This window comes from Xiphias gladius, chromosome 4, assembly GCF_016859285.1.
Source record: "Xiphias gladius isolate SHS-SW01 ecotype Sanya breed wild chromosome 4, ASM1685928v1, whole genome shotgun sequence".
Taxonomy (NCBI): domain Eukaryota; kingdom Metazoa; phylum Chordata; class Actinopteri; order Istiophoriformes; family Xiphiidae; genus Xiphias; species Xiphias gladius.
In genome coordinates, this window is record NC_053403.1 from 15,727,968 (window position 1) to 15,747,701 (window position 19,734).

The 19,734-nt window shown below is 39.0% G+C and overlaps 1 protein-coding gene across 4 annotated transcripts in view; it reads right to left on the minus strand.

The window, feature by feature from the left end:
- Positions 1 to 77: 77 nt before the first annotated feature.
- itpkb (inositol-trisphosphate 3-kinase B) overlaps positions 78 to 19,734 on the minus strand; it is a 31,171-nt gene continuing 11,514 nt past the window's right edge. For 3 of the 4 annotated variants that reach the window (XM_040126050.1, XM_040126048.1, XM_040126049.1), the window contains exons 6-12: positions 9,245 to 9,344; positions 8,609 to 8,646; positions 8,307 to 8,482; positions 7,357 to 7,561; positions 5,374 to 5,475; positions 4,226 to 4,297; positions 78 to 3,338 (exon numbers count right to left, since the gene is read on the minus strand). In XM_040126050.1, the coding sequence (XP_039981984.1) occupies positions 3,129 to 3,338; positions 4,226 to 4,297; positions 5,374 to 5,475; positions 7,357 to 7,561; positions 8,307 to 8,482; positions 8,609 to 8,646; positions 9,245 to 9,344 (903 nt within the window). In that variant the 3' untranslated portion in view covers positions 78 to 3,128. The remainder of the gene's footprint in view (positions 3,339 to 4,225; positions 4,298 to 5,373; positions 5,476 to 7,356; positions 7,562 to 8,306; positions 8,483 to 8,608; positions 8,647 to 9,244; positions 9,345 to 19,734) is intronic. The other variant, XM_040126051.1, reaches the window with a different exon arrangement.

Sequence of the window (19,734 nt, forward strand, 5' to 3'; positions counted from 1 at the left end):
ATAGATAGATAGATAGATAGATAGATCCCAGAGTTCTCAGAAATCAATATTGGAAGCATGACTTTTTGGTCACCAATTACACACGTTTTTAAAGGTCAATCCAAATAAATACACAAGCTGGCAAAACCAGAACAATATGATACCTACAAAGAAAAAAATCTAAGTGCACATTGGGGACATAAGCAATAACTAAGATGGTTGATCTTAAAGGAATAACTAGACATTTTGGGAAATATGCTTGGTGGCTTTCCTGCTGAGTGTTAGATAAAACAATCGATACCACTCTCCTGTCTGTTAATTACAACCAGCAGCAGGTTAGCCTAGCTTAGCGCACCGAATGGAAACGGGGAAACAGCTAGCCTGGTTTTGGTCAAAGGAGACAAAATCTGCTTACCAGCACTTTTAATGGTCTTTAGAGATGCTGGTACGCTTAATATTTAGCGTACAGACACAAGGTTCGTATCAATCTCTTTCTCATCAAACCCTCGACAAGAATGCTAATAAGCATATTTCCCAAAATGCTGAACTCTTTCTTTAAGAAGGCACTGCATGGAATTACAATCAGTCTCTTCCTCAGTCTACTTTCACTGCAAACGTCTGCCGTTAAGTTTTTATTGTTCATCAAGAACCTGTTACATTATGAGACATTTTTTCTCATTTGTCAGCCCAACCAGTTTTATCAGTGACTGTGGTCATTCCCCATTCAAATAAATGGGTATCATTATCTAAACATCATCAATCTTTACTGTAGCCATATCCAATGGTTTGAATCCGGGTTGTCCGCAATGTCGACAACCTGCCTCATAGTTTGTGTTTCACTCATACTGTAACACCTGCTTGATGACAAAACAACATAATAGCCCAGAATTCAAAATGTCACAGTATCCCATTAACTAAAACAACAAAACAATATATAATATAATGTTATAAATAAAAACAGAATTAACTACAAATTAAGTCCAAACTCTAAGAGGATAATAAACATGCACCCATGTAAGACTAAGCGCAAGAACCGACAGTTAAGACTAGAAGAAAAATACATCATAACAAATTAACATATATTCAGTTGTCTGACTTGGCTTTGTAATGTCAAGGCACTGTATAGCTTAAATAAGATTGTTCATGGCTGTAAGTGTTCCACAGGGTTTGACTAAAATAATGTTACAATAAAAAAAAATCTACATCTAACATAATAAATCTTACTGTACATTGTGAACAATCCCAACTAAGTGTGAGAAGGGTAATAAGTGTTTGGCCATGAAAGTATTACGAATGCCATGTTGGCTGCAGATATGTTACATATAAAACAATGCCCTCCATAACAAACTGTAACTACTCACAGATATATAATTTAGCTCCACCTAATTGCCAGTTATCGGTAGATTACTGTGGAGCAAACACGGCTGCCACTGAAAACATCTATGACCAACGTAAAGTATCTAAACTCGGTCTATGGCTTTGAGTGTGACTGGTTAAAATGAAATGATCAAGAGATAAGAGACTAGTTTTGTTTTCCACTGTAAAACAAACCTAAAATCATGTTCGGATGAGTAAAAACACACTCAATTGTACAGTCTCAAACAGTGTAATTGTACTTAAGTGCAGATTGTTTTTTTTTAAATTTGTGCTGAAGTTGTGGTCAAAATTTAACAAAAATCTAATAAAATGGAGTTGAAGTGAAATAGGAGTCTAAGAGAAAGACAAAGGAGCTGGAACCAAGGCAGTAATTTAAAATTAATTGTTCCCAAATGATTGGCATTAAAGGTCAAAGGGAGTTTTGAACCTCTGAAATTTCAAAACCACTATGTATACACTTTTTATGGCATTAAAGCATCTGTCAAATTAGGACAGCAAATTATGACAGCATAATTGCTTGTTTATGAAAACTGAGACATTAACAGTGTTATTTTTGATATTACCACCTGGGGGGGCCAAAGTCAGGCTTTTTCAATTTCCACACACAGTCTGGTGATATTCTTCTATATTTTTAATATTGTCAACAGATCCCATTAAAACATCAAAACCGACAAGGGGTTGACCGCACTGACAAGTGTTGTCTGTGTATCCAAAGCCTGATACAACATATTCCTCTGTCCTATAGAGCTCCACTGTTGTCTGAAAACTATTTAAAAAACATCAAAGTGCCACACTGTTGCATTATGTGATATGGTTCTTCATTATGAAGAACATGGGCACTCAGTTAGTTTTAAGTTGATCCAACATGCACTGTCCTGCTGCAATAAATATTCACTAGAGCACCAAATTCACAGCTGAAAATAGTCCCCAACAATTGGACTATTTCCTACTGTTTGAATAACGTTTGCTAAAAAATGCAATGTCCAGCATTTTTAGGAAATTATTTTGCTTTTTAAAATTTTTTTTTAAAATCAACGTATATATTTGCAACATGTTAAAAAAAGTTCTCAATAGGAACAGATGCGCTTGAGAGCAGGCCCAAACACAGACAGGCTGGGCAAGTCTAAAAGTATTGAGAGAATCATGGGATTTGTTCACAATAACAAAAATATAGAATATTCCTAGCCTTATCCTTTAATTTGGATTAAGCAGTATACATTTTCTGCTTTTAAATGGATTATTCCTTATTAACGATGTTGTCTTGAAGGTCTAATGCATTTAAAAATACATTTTTTTTCACAGCAGACATTTTGACATGTAAAAGGAGAAGAAGCACAGATGGAACTAACATTAATGATTTTGTGCATGCTGGCTCAGGGATTACTGGGACACTTAATGGAACTGAGACGTTGTGATAGTTGTTACAACACACCTGTGTTTCTCCTGCTATGACAAGTTAAAATGTCTGCTGTGAAACAGCCCTGTTAGGGTCTGCCCTTGAGTGGTTAAGAATAACATAAGAAGGCTATAAATGGGGAAGAGGTAGACGTTGAATCTCCACTGGATATGAATAAAGAGACTGCATCCGTCAAATGACTTGGCCATGCATTGTTATGGGATTATGTGGTTACCAATATGAGAACTGATATCAGTGAAAGGATCCTTGAGGAAGTCCAGAGTGTTCCCCAGAGAAATGAAGAATGAATGGAAGTGGTTGTTGTGGGTCCAAATGTTCACTTGGATTTAAAAAAAAAAAAAAAACTCCTCAGACTTCAAGTCTCAGAGACCACCATGGATGAAATGATGTCCACCAAGCTATCAAGTCCAAAAAGGTAGCCATCTTCTCTGTTGCCCTCTACCCACGATGCCCGGTGGGTTAGTTCCTCCCCGTCAGGAAGAGGCGTGGTTTTCCCAAAGTCAATCATCCAGACTTTGGCCCGTCCCTTACTGTCATGAACGAATAACAAGGAGCTGCCGATCACCTGCAGAGACGCAGAGAATCGAGGGGATGCAAAAGGATACAGGAAATTATAACAAAAAAACTGTCTTTTTTCTTGTAAAAAAATTAACATAATATGTCTGTTTAAGTCTATTAAAAACATTATCTCACTTCCTGTTTTGAGACACCCACTTCTTACATTCACGTCTATGGCTACGGCTTTGTTTCTTTGTTTGCGTGTGTGTGCACATTTTTGAGTGTGAAACTGAAATTGTGCATGTGTGGTCAGGGCTGTTGCTGTCCAATTTACATGACAAGACCTGCTATGTCTGCAATTAATTACTAAATCAATAAATTACAATGTGGATCTACAGTGAGGCCAAACAGAACCAAAGTAAAAGCATGTGCGTCATGCCGTTTTAGTATGTCTCAAGACAGTCTAGAGAACATGGAAATTCTCATATATCATATTAAACTTAGCCCAGTCGTACAACATGAAGAATTTGCAGTAATTCACAAACATTTAAACACCAACAGGTCCAAATACACTCACACACAAATGTTTCTTAACATTTTCTGTACTCAAGTTACAGGCTACAGTGTTTTCACCAAAATGTGACAAATAGCAAGTGCAGAAAAAAAGAAAACAACTTGTATCTTTTAAAACCCACACACAGACTTTTTTTTTCACAGAATACATTTTTCACATTTTTCTACATATTACTCACATAACTATATTTCACATAGTTTTTTTTATGAATACGACTTTTATTTTTGACTCAAATTAGGTTTATAAATGAAAGATATGAGATATCAGTTTTATGTTAAATGTCTATTTTTTTTTTTTTCTTGGAGCAGCACCAACATGAGCGGCAGCTGTACCGACCAGCAGTACAAAACTGTTTCTATCAGCGGACGATGTGTCTTTACCTCGTGGGTTTTGAAGAATGGGGAGAGCTCCAGAGTGTCTCTGATTTCCTTCAGCCTGGTTAGATAACCATTCTGAAAAAAAAAACCACACAACACACAAGACTTAGTTTTATTTTGTTCTCCAAGTTCTGCCCACTTCTGATGGAGCCAGTTTTGTTTGGCTTCATCAGAACTGGGCTGCTGAATGGATCAACTAGAAAACTCCACTCGTACTAAAGCCATTTGTTTTCCTATTCTCAGCCCAGTCAGCTACCCAGAACAGTTTTAATAGTAGTTTTTACAGTTAAAAGATGAATGTTGGGTAAAATCCACAAAGTGAGTGCCTGTCTTGATGTATTTAATTTAAATAATCCCTTAAATAATTTCCAAATAAAAGATACAACACACTCATGAATGGTGTCAAATACTAACAATGTGCATCTGTGTGTGTGTGTGTGTGTAGTGGCCCACGGAGTTTCCAAGGGCTTCCCTTTTCTTCTGGCCGAGGAAGCTTAAGGTCACACTTGGTGATTATTTACAAACACTCTGTTGTAAATGAGAGTCTGTACAAAGGCAGTGTTGGAACAAACTGCTGCTACTCCTTCTGAAGCATTATTAGGATAATACTGTACTGTAGGAAGTAGTACTGTATATCGCAGATCAGAATATCAGAATGGTGAGAAAAGACAAGTAACACAGGAAGCCAGACTGGTTGTTCAGGGGTTCATCCTATAGCGCGATAATGACCCAAAACATTAGAAGAACAGAACTAGACGGTGGTCCCACATGACGGTAGACCAGCACATTCTCCAGACTTAAAATCCAATGGAGCTGAATTTTGGGATGAACTGGACAGAAGGTGAAAGCAAAGTATCCCGCAGGTGCAACACATTTGAAAGAAGTTCTGCAACAGTGTCGGGACGAATTTTCTGTGTGTTCAGCTGCTGAATGAGTTAAAAATTTGGATTAAATTAGTTCAGTAAGAAGATTCCATGATTTGTTGTTTTTAAAATCTCTAATTTTTTTTTTGTGTGTGTGTTTGTGTGTGTTGTTGCCACTTGGTTGTTGAAAGAGTTCAACAAACTTCCATTCCTCATCTGTCTTTCTGTCCTATACAGTGGTCAAAGCCATTGACACACAAACACACATTTAACTGCTAACATACTCACCAGTATGTCCTTATTTCCTTTGACAAAGTCGTGAAAGGCCACAGTAACTTGCTCGCTCGTCTTTGTCTTCTTAAAATCTCTGTTCACTGTCCCGTCCTCCTTCTACAGAGGAGAGGAGAGGAGACCAGAAGTGTGAGAACTGACTTTATGTGAGAGCTCAACATGATGTTTATTTGCACTGTTGGTATATGACAACATATCACTGTTGGGAGCATTATGGTGTAAATAAGTGTTTATATTTAATTTCTAACTATAATAACTACAGCTTCCAGCCTTCTTGTAAGAGATGGGAAGGATGGGGCTGAGGTGGAGTACGGGAAGCGAGGAAGGAGAAGGAGCAGAGGAGAGAATGGACAAGAGAAGCAGAACAAACGATGGGGGGAGGAAGGATATATATTTTTAGAGATTTGGCTTTAAGCAGGGAAGGGTCTTTGCCTTTGTTTTACTGACCAGTCATATGCAGAAAAACTTCTTTAAATCTCACGAATCTGTCATTTCTATGGTCATTTGACAAATTTTGATACGGAAACTAGAAATTATTTACATTACTGATCACTCTATTAGTGGTTTTTTGATTAACTGATTCATCATGTCATCTATACATTTTCAGAAAATTGTGAAAAATGGCCATCCCAGTTTCCCAGGCTCCAAGGTGACATACTCCAATCATTGTGTTGTCTATCTAACAGTTCAAAACTTAGATAGATACTCAATTTAATCAGAGAGGACTAAGAAAACCAGTAAATATTCTATCAGTCAAAAAACAGTGAAACTTTTGTCACATATGTTTAAAAAATTGTGTTAAAAATTAACCGATTATCAAAACAGTTGCCAATTGATTATCTGTTGATCGCCTAATGGAGTACTCGTTTCAGCTTTTAAAGCCCTTTCTTTTCATATGTTCTTGGGGCACCATGGGACCTAATGATCTGGCTTTTGCCAATACACCAACATCGACTCAATGCACAGTTCTTTCTCTGGAGTCTAACAACCAGGAAATAATCAAGCAAAGCAGCATAGCAAAGCATATTAAAATGACTCTCCACCCCTGGTTAGGCAAAGAGGAAGCACTAGTAGTTGTAGTAGCAGATATAGTAGTGCGACTAGTAGCAGCATTGGATTTGTAGCACTAGTATTATTAGTGCATATGCAGTAGTAGTGGTAGAACAGCAGATTAGCATCAGGAGCAGTAACAGCAGAGGTAGCCAACCGGCTGGTTGGTTCAGAGGGAAATAAATGAGCTTTTCTCATTCTGCTGGCTGCCAGGCAACAAGGTACTATTTGGAAACAAAAGTATTTTTCCCCTCTTGGTTTAAGTTTAAGCACAGCTAGGGTTCTCTCTCTTTCACACAAGTACACATACACACATCATACCTGATTACAATTTACAGCTTTTCACATACATATATATAGCTTACACAATCCATAAAATGTACACATACTCACCCAGACGCACATATTTACAAAAAGCAGGGATTGAATTGCACAAGAACCACATGAAGTGCACATGCACACTTTATATTTCTTCTCACTCATACACACACACAAACACACACACAAACACACACACACACACACACACACACACACACACACACACACACACACACACACACACACACACACACTCACATCTCTGTTTCTGGGGATAACCCTTAGTGTCATGGCAACAAACCACCGTGAGGCCGTGAATGTCCTTATATAGCCACGTCCCTCAAATATAGACAGAGGAAGAGAGATTTGTCTGTGTGTGTGTGTGTACGCAATGTCAGTACCAGATGCCGAGGCCTATACAGCTGCCACAGACAGGCCTCGTGTATGACAAAGGAACTCATGCACGAACATATACTTCAGAGGAACTTTATGGTCAAAACAGGAAATGTGATCATGCCCCTGAAGGACACATACACACCCACACTGAATACTGGAAGAAAGAAGGGAAGGAAGGCCACGCACACACGCTTTTCTCTTTGTGAGTCTTACCTTGACTCCTTCTATCCTAAATCCCAGGGTGGCTGTTGAGCTTATGGTCTCTCTCCACTGCATGTATCTGGGTTTGGTCACCGCTTTCTTGTCGTTTTCCTCTGATGTAGGCGCCCCGGGATCAACTTCAATCATTTTCTGATACATGTCAGGTCTCGGAGAGGGCTTCTTACGAGCTTTGGTCAGCTCTTCCTCAAGGTAGGTCCTGAGCCGGGAGAAAAAACCAGGTGATGGTCGATGAGGGGAGATAGAAGAAGAAAGGGTCGGTGAAAGACGTGAGAAAGCAGGGGAGGAAATGAGCAGAGAGGGTGAGAGAGCAGGTGGGAAGAAGATGTGTCTTTCAAAACGGTTGGACACAGGTATTAACATTGCATTCTCCAAGACAAATGCTCAGATCTAGAAATGTGCCTGAATCACTAAGTCTGTCAGGGCAAGAAACACGAGCAGTGAGATGATCATATGGATTTGAAACAATCCCCCATGTTAGCCAACATATTTAGGATAGAAAATAAAAGCGAATGGTAAAATTACTGCAGTTATTACAGTGTGCATGGCTCGACTTTGACCTAAGGAATTTAGGTCATACAGATTTGGTGTGCAATGAGGGATTATTACCGATGTTTTGGGTGCTTTTACCTAGATTTTACCTCCAAATAAAGCGGCTGCATGGTGAGTACAATCACATAATAACCAATTAAATGATGGCCAAAACTATAAAAAAACACCTAAGAATTTTTCCTTGATTTTTGATCTTCCAGCCGAGGGAAAAATAACAAAACAGTCGGCGGTTTATTGTTAAAATCACCTCCTTTAAGGCCAAAAGGTTGAGGCAAACAGAGTTACTGTACGTAAATGTTGTCTACCATTTTGAGGTTAAGTGTCTGTCTACTTATTCACTGTTCTGCTCTCTGAAAATGAATGTGATATTATGTAATGTGATGTTTTCTCACCTTACTCCCATCTTGCAGTCCATCACACATGGAAAGTCGAACTCAGCCAGCAGATCCTCCATCTGGTTGTATTTCTGTCCGTCCTTCTCTACGTCTCCATGGTAACCCGGGACGTACGGGCGCAGCACATCCCTCATCAGGAGGGACAAGCAGCGCTGCTCACATTCACAGTGTTTCTAAAGGATATCATCAACATGATTCAGTACCAATAATATATGGAACCTCTCTGAACCAGAGTGGAAACTGAGCAATTTTCTGTGTAATGACAAAATAGGTGTGATTGATGTGAAAGGGTGCCTTACTTTTAAAATGCGGCCGTTGGCTCCTGCCTTGAAGCTCCCTGTAAAAAGACACTCTTTTACTGTGAAGTAGCTGCAGGTTCTTCTTTTTATTCAGCTGAGCCTCCAACCTCCAGGGCATCTATTCGAATCAGGCATCGCCTGATGTTTCCCAGTGCCGTTGCTACCCATACACACACACACTTCCCTGTAGGGTCCTGACCTGTAAGTCTCTGTTCTATAAAAAAATTGGCTTCTGAACACACCGCAAAGATGCTGTAAAAACCTACAAACATTACGGAAAAACAAACTAAATCTAGCCAACAATTTTTAGGCTACTTTAATCTGATTGGTGTCATCATATTGTAGGTTCAGAATAGAAATTGAAAGTATGGCGGATTTGGCTCTATAAAGACAGCTCCCAATGCTTGAGCATTCCATATGCTCAGTTGGCCAAACGGCAGCCAGTGGTGACAGACACACCACAAAAACTACAGCTCATATATATTTAACTGTGGTCCAACTACGGGTTTGGTGTGTCAGGGCCCTGCCTTAGCCCCATGTTCAGCCAGAGAAACCTCTGCTGTTTGACTGAGAGGAAGGCGTTTACATTTTTATTATTTTGAACCATGTAATTTGTGTTTTTGTTTGTCCGCATACCTGCGTGCCCAGCCAGTTGTATCCAGGGATATTTTTTCTTGAAGGACATGACAAATGGAGACCAGTGGACCATGTTCTTAATCTTCTTCCAAGACTTGTGCTACAAGCACAAACAAAAACACACACACACACACAAACACACGCACACAAACACACGCACACAAACACAAACACGCACACGCACACAAACACAAACACAAACACACACACACACACACACACACACAACATAAGTGATTATCCTTCAGTAAGATCAGAATGTTCTTCTGTGGGAGGAATTTAACAACCATTTGCTCACAATGGCCTGAGGTTCTCCATCCCTAACCCTGTTTAAACCCAACTCTCTCCTTTTTTTGGACACTTTTGAAGACATGACATTTGATGATAGTATGAGGCAGACTTTACCAACTCTATGAATACCCAGTTAAACATGAATTTAGGCAACTCAACTAAATGCTCAGTCTCTCAGATGGTCACATACAGTCAGCTTAAAATCACCAAGGAAACAGAAAACCAGTATTTTAAGTTCCCCTCTGAAGCGTCTGGCTGATCCAGTGCTTTTTTAACTGCTTTGTTTCATTGTCCACACACACATACACACACACACACACACACACACACACACACACACACACACACACACACACACAGTGGGGCATCCCTGACCCTGGGGGAGCTGTCTTCAATCTCTCTCTGCAGGTTCTCCCACACTCTAAATTTTTTTTCTTTGCCTGTTTTAACTAAACTCTGGAGGATCAAGCTGGGGTTTCCCCTGGTAACACAAGCACATAGTGTGTCTCCAAGGGCTCTCCCTGTCCCTGGCAAGAACACATTGAACTGCGGGACTCCTGCCACACACACAAACAAACACAGTCACTCATTCACAAACAGAGCCATATGCTGCCTCTGAGTTGCTTCTACATCAACAGGTTTTCTTTCAGTGACCACACACTGATTCAAGGCCAGTTCTCCCTTTCTCCAGGTCTCTGTCTTTGTGATGTAAAGACTTTCCTTCAACAGTTGTATTAATATTAAACTACACAAGAACTGCAGATGGAAAAACAAGTTAAACTGTCTCAAAGTACTGTATGTTCCCCCGATGACAATAACTGTTGCGGTCATTGGATAAGACTATTCAGGTAAAAATATTTGAAGAGCAAGAAGTTACTTGTCTTTACATGGACCACTCTCTGTTGTCCCTTAATTTCCTTAAAAAATATCTCTCTTATCCCTTTGAGCACTGATATTCTCCTAAACTGTCCCGTAAATAGATAAGTTATTACAATGCATGCTAATTTTAATGCGTGCTGCAACACCTTAGTGAAGATACAGTAAGTTAAAATCTTACTGAGTAAAATATTCAAACCCCAGACACCATTTTTAATGCCTCCAGCATTACATCAGATGGAAAAATTCCCGATGTCATGTTCTGTGGGTTTAGACAATGCTCAGCTGTGCAGCATTGAAACGGAGCGACCAGTGGATCCAGCAGCACTGAAAAATCTGAAAATGAGTTGTCCTTATAAACACATTAGGAAAATGCTTTATACAGCCTTTATGATTGGTTTTTAGGTTAAAACACAGACACTGTAATCCATTTACATTTAAATCCATCCTTAAATAATCACATCTGGTCAGTTACTGGAATTTTGTGATACAATTTCAACACTGAAACATCAGATTTAAAAGAGGGCACAAGAAAATCTACTTTCTCACGTTAAAGATGTGATCTCACACACAGAAGATTTCCTTTGGTCTTCAAATACCAGGAGAAATAATATTATGTCTACAAACAACTGGAAAAGACAAGAAGAGAGAGGAAGGATAAGAGACAAGAGGACCATAGATGGAGATATAACCCATGTCACATAATGTGGAGCTGAAGAAAATTCATCAGCTAATAGCATGACTATCTATGGTTAGTTGCACACACGCACAAACGCACGCACACACACACACGCACGCACGCACGCACGCACGCACGCACGCACACACACACAGACACACACACACACACTTTCTCATCAAACCATTCTCTCTCTGTCTGAGGCAGAAAAGAGTCACATGAGGGGTTTTTCTCTGCCCCAGTGAAGGAGAGTGAAAAACCCACGTGTACAGATCACATGGTGGAAACTAACTCCAGGGTAGGTCAGTCAAAATGGGTTTCGGAGAGCGGCAAGGCTTGACCCAGGGATATCATTAGGTTTATCAGGATTTACCTTTTAAATTGCAACAACGTCAAGTTTGGTAGCAAGTTTCAGTATTCCAAAAGCATACTGAATTGATTTCTTAGGTATAAATCCTTTGAAAGGACTCTGTAACTTTCTATATTATATAAAACCGAATGCTTTCTTTGCAATTTCAGAGAAAAAAATTCAGAAGACTCAATATGGTTTGAAGTAAGATGACGGTGGCCTGGAGGCAAAAGGCAACATCCAGTAGAATATTATACTGGGATGTGTCAATGTTTAGGTATGACTAGAAACATATTACGTCGGCTTCCTCTCAATAAATAAAGGTTGAAATTAAACAAAATGGCTAAAAATTCAAACAATAATCTGCCAACATATCTCAAACACCACTACTACTAAAGGAAATGCAACACTGATTAAAGTTTGTAGACCACCAGAGAGACAAATAAATTCAACCGAATGGTTTTCCCCTTCTCATTTTTTCCACCATCTTTCATCAGTTAGCAAGAGAGCAAGAGTATCAGGCTTCAGCTTGGTAAGTAGACAGGGTTTATGCTTTCTCTGTCAACTCAGACTATCATCCATCAACCATGCTGCCCACTTATAGCTGGTGTGTACATGTGAGTGTGTGTGTGTGTGTGTGTGTGCGTGTGTGTGTGAGGTGTGGAGGGCAAGACAAAGAAGGTAAGAGAAAGTCTGGACTCCCTCAAGTGTGAGTAATAACAGACATTGTCTCAGTTTGTAGATTCAGGAGCTAGAGACATTAAAAGTAAAATCAGAGGTGAGGAGAGGAGAGGACAAGAGAAGGCAGGGTTGGTTTGTGTATAACTTAAAAAAAAACTAAAAAAAAACGATTGGCTTCAACCATCACGGTGATGTTACCAGCATTATTATAGCTCAATAAAATCTAAGTCCAAAACGAGAGCTTTCATACATTATTAAACAAGGACTAAATCGAGGTATAAAAGCATTCGGTGACAGTAAATGCAAGCCTTGGCTGAAATAAAAGTAACGCTGGCAGCATAGGTGACGGTACCTGAAGGTGGCTGGTGCGGAGGTGGATGATGGTAATGATAAAGATGGCTCCGACTGACACGACAACACTCCACACTGAACCCAGCCATGAAGACCACATCATGCCCCATGAGTTTACAAACTGACAAGCCTGATTATATTTGCAGCTCTCCTGCAGCACATCCAAACTCTGTCCCTCTTTGGTATGAAAACTTAGCACCTCAGGCTCACATACTCCTCATTCTATATCCCACATGATTTTCATGTGTGTGTGTGTGTGTGTGTGTGTCTGAGTGTGTGCAGGGATAAACAATTCTGGATCATTTGATTGGCAAAACAGAAGACAAGCGTAATCTGGGCATGCAAATCTCTGCACAGGTCACAACATTTGAAAGACACAGATGGCGTTAAGTGTGTGAGTGGGTCAATAATAATAGACCCACTCTATAATAATAATGATGTGAATGCACACTAAGTACTGGGGAAATATATGGATGGGGGCTTCGTGGAAAAGAAGAACAAAATATACACATTTATAAGTTGTTAAGTGTTTTTAACTTATATACAGTATGTCTGAGTATGTATGTATGAATGATTGTGCAAACCTGTATGTGTTTGTCAAGTGTATGAGAGTTTCTGTATGAGTGCATGAGAGACAGAAAGATTGTAACAGAAGCTGATGGAGCCTGGGTTTCACTGCCATTGTGTGCAAAACTACATCTTACACTACATTTGACTTTTTAAAACATAAGAAAAACTGGTCATGAACATATAAAAATTTGGACAATCTGTATATGTGATTTTACAGCGTTTTACTTAAAAATCAAAGAGATTCTTGAAATAACAATTTCACGGCTGGCAGTTTTATCTATCGCCCTTTGAGAGCCTGTGAAGAACAATTTGCATGAATGTGTCTAAATGCTTGACATGTAGATAAAAAAATGTTTGTGCAAACAGAGATGATTTGTGTAGAAAATATTTGCAGTTGTGGAAACATTTTGAGAATGTGTAAATTAAATTTGTACAACAATTACTACAACGGTGAGGTCACAGAAAGGGTCCGAGAAAAAAAGCAACATTTTGTGATTTTCCAAGTACTGATTCATATCAGGAGACTGTGAGGGAAAATCAGCAATCAATAACTCTGACCCTGAGCTCTATCCAACATGCCAATGCGATTGCTAAATAATGAGTATCCAATCAGAAATCAAGTTTTAAAATACCCTTACATCAAAATGTAACTGTCTGTAATTTCTTAAGGATAATACTGCTATGTTTAAAAGTTTATCTAAACTAGGGATGCAACTAGCAATTATTTTTCTTATTGATTAATCTGTTGGTTACATTTGCAATTATTGGATTAATTGTTTAATCTATAGAATGCCTGAAAATTGAGAAAAATTCCCATCACAATTTCTGCTGTAGGTGATTCAAATTTCTTACATTTTACAGTCAAATACCGAAACATGCTGAGAATGTTGGAGATTAATTTTCCGTCAATCGATTTAAAAAAATGATTGATTCATCAGCTACTTGTTTCAGCACTAATCTAGACTGTCCTCCCTTACATAATTTTTCTCTGCAAACACTTAATATACAGACTAGTAGGAAATATTCTTACCTTTGCAGACGTCATTTGTCACACTATGGAAAACAACTTCAAGAGACTTGAAAACTCTCTGTGCTATGTGAACCATCACAAACTACATATAGCATTCATTTGGTATATTTAGTGCCTATGTATTAGTGTTTTTCCATATCAGTGCCTGCATTATTTTTTTACGCTATGCAGACTGTCAATCATCAGACACCCACAGGAAGAAATGGATGTCTCTACCAGGAAATAATTCCTCAAAACATGCGGCTCAAACTTAATCTCTTTAGGTTCATGGGGTTCAAGTCTAAATGGTCATATGCTTGTCTCTAGTTGCCTGAAAAGTATTTCACTTTGTATTGAATTTATTAAGTTTGTATTTTAGAAATTATGGAAAATGATCATTTTTAAACGAGCAGAGCTGGACATGAAGCTGAAACTGAAATATGATTCAAGGAGGTGTTTGAACTGGCAAAGTCCACACTCTTTCTCTGCCTAAAACTTCCATCAAAGTCAGCCTCTCTGTCTTCCTCTCATCTTTTTCTGGCTCATTGCTCTCCAGCGATCCCTCTCTGTCTCTCCTATCTCTTTCCCCAGGCCAGCTGGATGACAAGAGGAGAGCAGAGAAAACAGTAAAGTTTCCATTGAGAGAGAGAGAGAGAGAGAGAGAGAGAGAGAGAGAGAGAGAGAGAGAGAGGAAATGGTAAGCGAAGGAACTTCTTGCAGACAGGAAGTGGGGGGGGTTGCCGCTTGCCTCAGTGACAGTATTTTCCACATCCGCCGCTGACTACAAACAAAAGAAGGGAAAAAAAAGCCCTTGCTGTCTGTAAACAACAGAAAGACTACAGAGGAAAAAAGCACTGAGGCAAAGAGTTTTTATTGGCACCTTGATTATCATCTCGAGAAATGTGCATCATGTTTTTCAACACACACATCTGCACATATGATTTCATACAACGAGTATTTATATAAGATAAGGTACTGATCAAAGTGTGCAATTATAATATGCAATATTGAAAAGGGCTTTGCTGCAAACATTGTGCGTAGATGTGTGGAAATTTGGAAAATGAGTTTCATCCTGAGGATTAGGGTTACACAGGGCAACCAGATATCACTCATTTGCATGCAGGGAGGCGTGAAGGGAGGCTGAGAGTGATGAAAACAGTAAAAAAAAAAAAAAAAAACTTGGGCAAAGGGTAGCTCTGGGTTACAAATGTGTAATGTGAAAAGGCAGGGGAAACACTGATGCATGCTGATGTTTTCAGCAGAGAGGCACTGAGGAAACAACAAGCCTGATATCGCTCACCACAAGGTCCCCTTGCAGATACAAATACTGCAACTGTCTGAGTCTGCAAAGTTTAGACTGAGAGAGGCACACATGTATACCGCAATCAAACACACGGAGACAAAATTAAACTGCAGGGAGGCTGATGCGGGCTAAACAACATACTTGAAGAGTGCATGATAAATCTCTTAGCAACCAAGGCTGGCCGGTGGAAAACTAGTTTTACAAAACCGACGGCTATACAAAGGCGCGAAAAAGTAACACCTCAAAGAAAAAAGGGTTAGATGTTTGTGAAGTGGTTGTTCAGTTATGTTGAAACTAAACATAATACATGATAAAGAAGAGTTGTTTCCAAATTCAGGTCACTATGGAACATTAAAGAGCATATCTGACTTTAGATCAGGCCTTGACTCAGAAACAGCCAGAATTAAACTAGGCAAACAGAAGTGGTTTGGGGGGTTTGTTATTTTGCTCACTAACCAGCAGAACAACCTATAAAACATGTTCAAGTTAATATGGAAATATCAAATCTGATATACAAAAAGACCATAGACATTATTTTAAGATATCTAGTCATTTCTGCTAAAAGGTTATTACATTCAGAAGTGCAACCTGTGGATCTCCAGGCCATGAGGCTTACTCTACATCCCTTTTTGCATTCATGTATCACATCAAGGTCTCCCCAGTTTGTCTCTGACAGCTCTGAAACCAAGTGAAACCACACTTCACTTCTGCACTGGATCCAATACTAGAGCTACTGGTTCAGCCAAAATGTCAGCTTCGGTAACGTCAGGCCACCCTCACTCCTCCGTGGCCGGGGCAACTTGAACACGCACATGCATGATCTCTCGCCGACAATCTCACACAGAAACACCAAATAAAGAGTTGACCCGTGTTTCACATTTAACCAAGTAGGCACTATAACACACACACACACAAAAAAAAAAAAAGAGTTAGACACACACCCATAAACTTAGAGACTGTCACGCACACACACATACAGCTGTAAGAGGGAAACTCGGTTTGACGTCACAAGGTTGCTAGGCAACTAGCCGCTGTGGTAGTGCAGATTTTCCACTGCAGTAAAAACAATGTGTGTGTGTGTGTGTGTGTGTGTGTGTGTGTGTGTGTGTGTATGCGTGGGGATATTTTGTGCTGACCCACTTGGGTCACAGTTATGAGTTTTCAGCCAGTGCACTCCACCACAAAAACTCTTTTTTTGGTATTGGAGATGAGAGTAGATTTACGGATAGATTAGCAGAGGATAAACTTGATATACTGAAGATTAATGTTTGGGTCAGTGTGTCAGCACAATTCAAAGGATCATAAAAAGGGATGTGAGTCAATGTGCCGTAAGTTTTATTTGTGAGAAAAAAAAATCAGTTTCTGTGTGTGTATTGTGTGTTGTTCTGCAGAGTTTAACAAGCAAAAGTTGTACTGTGGTGTGTACAAAGGGTGTGTCAGTATAAGCATATGTGCATCTGTGTGTGTGTTTTCCAGTTAAGAAGTATGGATGTAGTTTTCTTTCAAAAATACATCTGTTTATTTAATGGATGCATCCTCTCATTCCTCCAGAGGCGTATTGAAATGTGTCCAACAATGTAATGCATCCCAAGCTTCACTTACAGTAAAGACAGTATGAGTAACAACACACCTTCAGCATCATTTATACATAGACCTTCATAAGTCCTGCCCCACTTCCGTTCCAGTGTAGCTTCTGCTCCACTAACTTTAGTTTCTTTCGTCAGTCTGCCTAAAAGCTGAAACATGATGCTGGAGTTTTCTGTACATCATCTGGGTTTAAACACAGCTACTCCTAAGTTTTGACAGCAAGTTTATGTAAAAAACAAATCACAGCTATACTTGTTGAGAAAAAAAAATGCTGATAATTATTTTAGAGCTGCAACTTACAATCGATGTACTGATAATTTAGAAATATATGTTCAAAAAATAAGTGAAACATAGTCACTTTGTCAGTCCAAAACAAAAAGACATCCAATTTATTGTGATATAAAACAGATAATAGTCGCATATTCTCATATTTGAGAAGCTGGAACCAGGAAATGTAGGGCTTTTGTGCTTTACAAAGAAGTTATAAGATTAATCGACTACAAAAATGAGTCGGCAAATTATTTTCTAATTCTATAAGTTTCGTTTTGTCATTTAATTGTGAAACATTCTTTACCGTCTTAAATCCTGCAATTGCGAGACTGAATATTTATTTAATATAATGAAATAGTTAATTGGTAAAGTGTTTCGCATTTCCACAAATCTCTATGAGGTTTCATCTTTAGTTGTTCGGTTTCAAACTACTCTAATGGGTGTGGATGCTTAAAGATAAATTACACAGAGAAGCAAACAACTGAGCATCACCTCACAAAAGACATAACTCTGCTACTGGCTTTCTTTTTCTTTAGAAGTCAACTGAAATTTCAGGAAGAAAAAAAAGAAAAACACAGATGCCAATCTAAAACAGGTGCCCTTTTGCTGCCAATTTACTAGAACTAAGAAAACACTGGTATCCCACTTGTGCCTTCTAACCTTGGAGAGATGCCCAACAGTCAAAAGATCAGCCAAATAGTGTCTATATATGGCTCTGTTCAGATTCCAGCCTCTACCAGTTTAGCATGTACATTCTTAAAAAAATTTGTGGATTTAATCTGGCAGCTGACGGCCATAACAAAGCAGACGTGTTTGACTGTGTTTATACAAAAAACAAAAATGTCATGCTTACGCATTAATTAATTAGAATTTCTATGAATGGTGAGTTAAGTCATCGGAATAACAAATGCAACCACAATGAGCTCTTAAATACAAAATGTAAACATGTGAACATAAAAAATGTATTCCGCAGAAAGCACTGGTCTTATAATGCAGCTTTTTTATTTCTCACCAAGCGTGCAGGAAATTGTCCTTTTCCTGCACATTTATTTTCTATCTTTCTCTGTGAGATAGATGTGTACGTATATAGTAGTACCAGAGTCACACTTATACATCTGTGTATTTCCTGTTACATGTTAAAATGTTCCATAGAATGACAAATATCCTTAGAGTTTTGGGATCTAATTGTTATATACCAAATAAAGTTGAGTCACACTTGCATTAAATAGCCACGGGATGAAGTGATATGTCTCCCTTAATGTCAAACTAAGAAAACATGGCTAATATATAGTACATATTGTACAATTGTTCCTCTCGTGCTCTTTTTTTTTGTCTCTGCCAGTGTCTCTCTCAATTTCACTCTGTTCTTCTCTCCTGTCTTCCTCTCTCAGTATCACCCCTCTTCTCTCTCTCCCTCTCCTACATACCTCCCACACAAGCAAGCATGCTTTATGTGTTTCTGCATGTTCGCCTCTTGCACACATACACCAGGTTTCCTTAAACTACGGATCAGGAACCGTGATAAGCTACAGACAAGAAAATGAATAACCCTCATGTTTGACATCTATGCGCCATGATGGGGGAAATCCGGACTTTAACTGGTAGCCATAAACACTGTCCTTCAGTCAGCTGCAACTTCCATCAGGAGTTTCTGTCTCTTTCTTTTCCTGGATAAAGTGAAAAAAACAATGCCCGGAAATATGCAAAGAACAATACAAACATTATTCAAATCCACCAGCCAAAGCCATTTAAATAGTTTGTTATCCGTGCCACCTGGGAGAGCGGGCACTTTAGGGATGGTTTAGGGATGGGTCATTTGATTAAATAATGAAGAAAACTGCATCCATAAACTGGCTAGCTATAAATCCTGCTCTATAATGTGGTCATAACAAGAATATGTCAGTTTTCACTGCTGCTGCTGCTTCCCATAATGAAAGCAAATTGGAAAATTTAATAGGTGTCATAAAAACGCCATGTCACAAAAATATATGTAGAAATATGGATATGCTGTATTGATTGCTGGGTGATAGAGTGTTTAAATGCTTGTAAGGAGAGTTGTCTTGTGGTCTCGCAGGGCCAAACCACTCAGTTTTAAAGGTCAAACAAGATTGATGATAGCTCAGACGATACAGTAGAAAGTAAAAATGACCATTTCATTCCTAAAGCCAGGGAGAAAAGATTTCTGTAGCGAGAAGTCGTAAAAAAAGACACTTTTTGGACACTACAAGTGCTTAAGAAACACTTGTAAAATCAGTTATACAATCCTGCATTAAATCATGTTTCAAAGCTGAAGTGAGATGGCCTCATGAACTTATGCTGGCTCCAAATAAAAACACATCCACCCACCCACCTACACACACACATACCCAAATAGGCCTCAGCCTCCTCTTTGAACTACATCCAAATGCAGGCAAAGCCTAAGTGTGTGTGACTGGCAAATTCTCTTGCTTTCCCTTTTTCTATAAGCTGCACTCTCTCTCACACACACACACCCTCACATTACCCACTCGCTGAAAAACACACC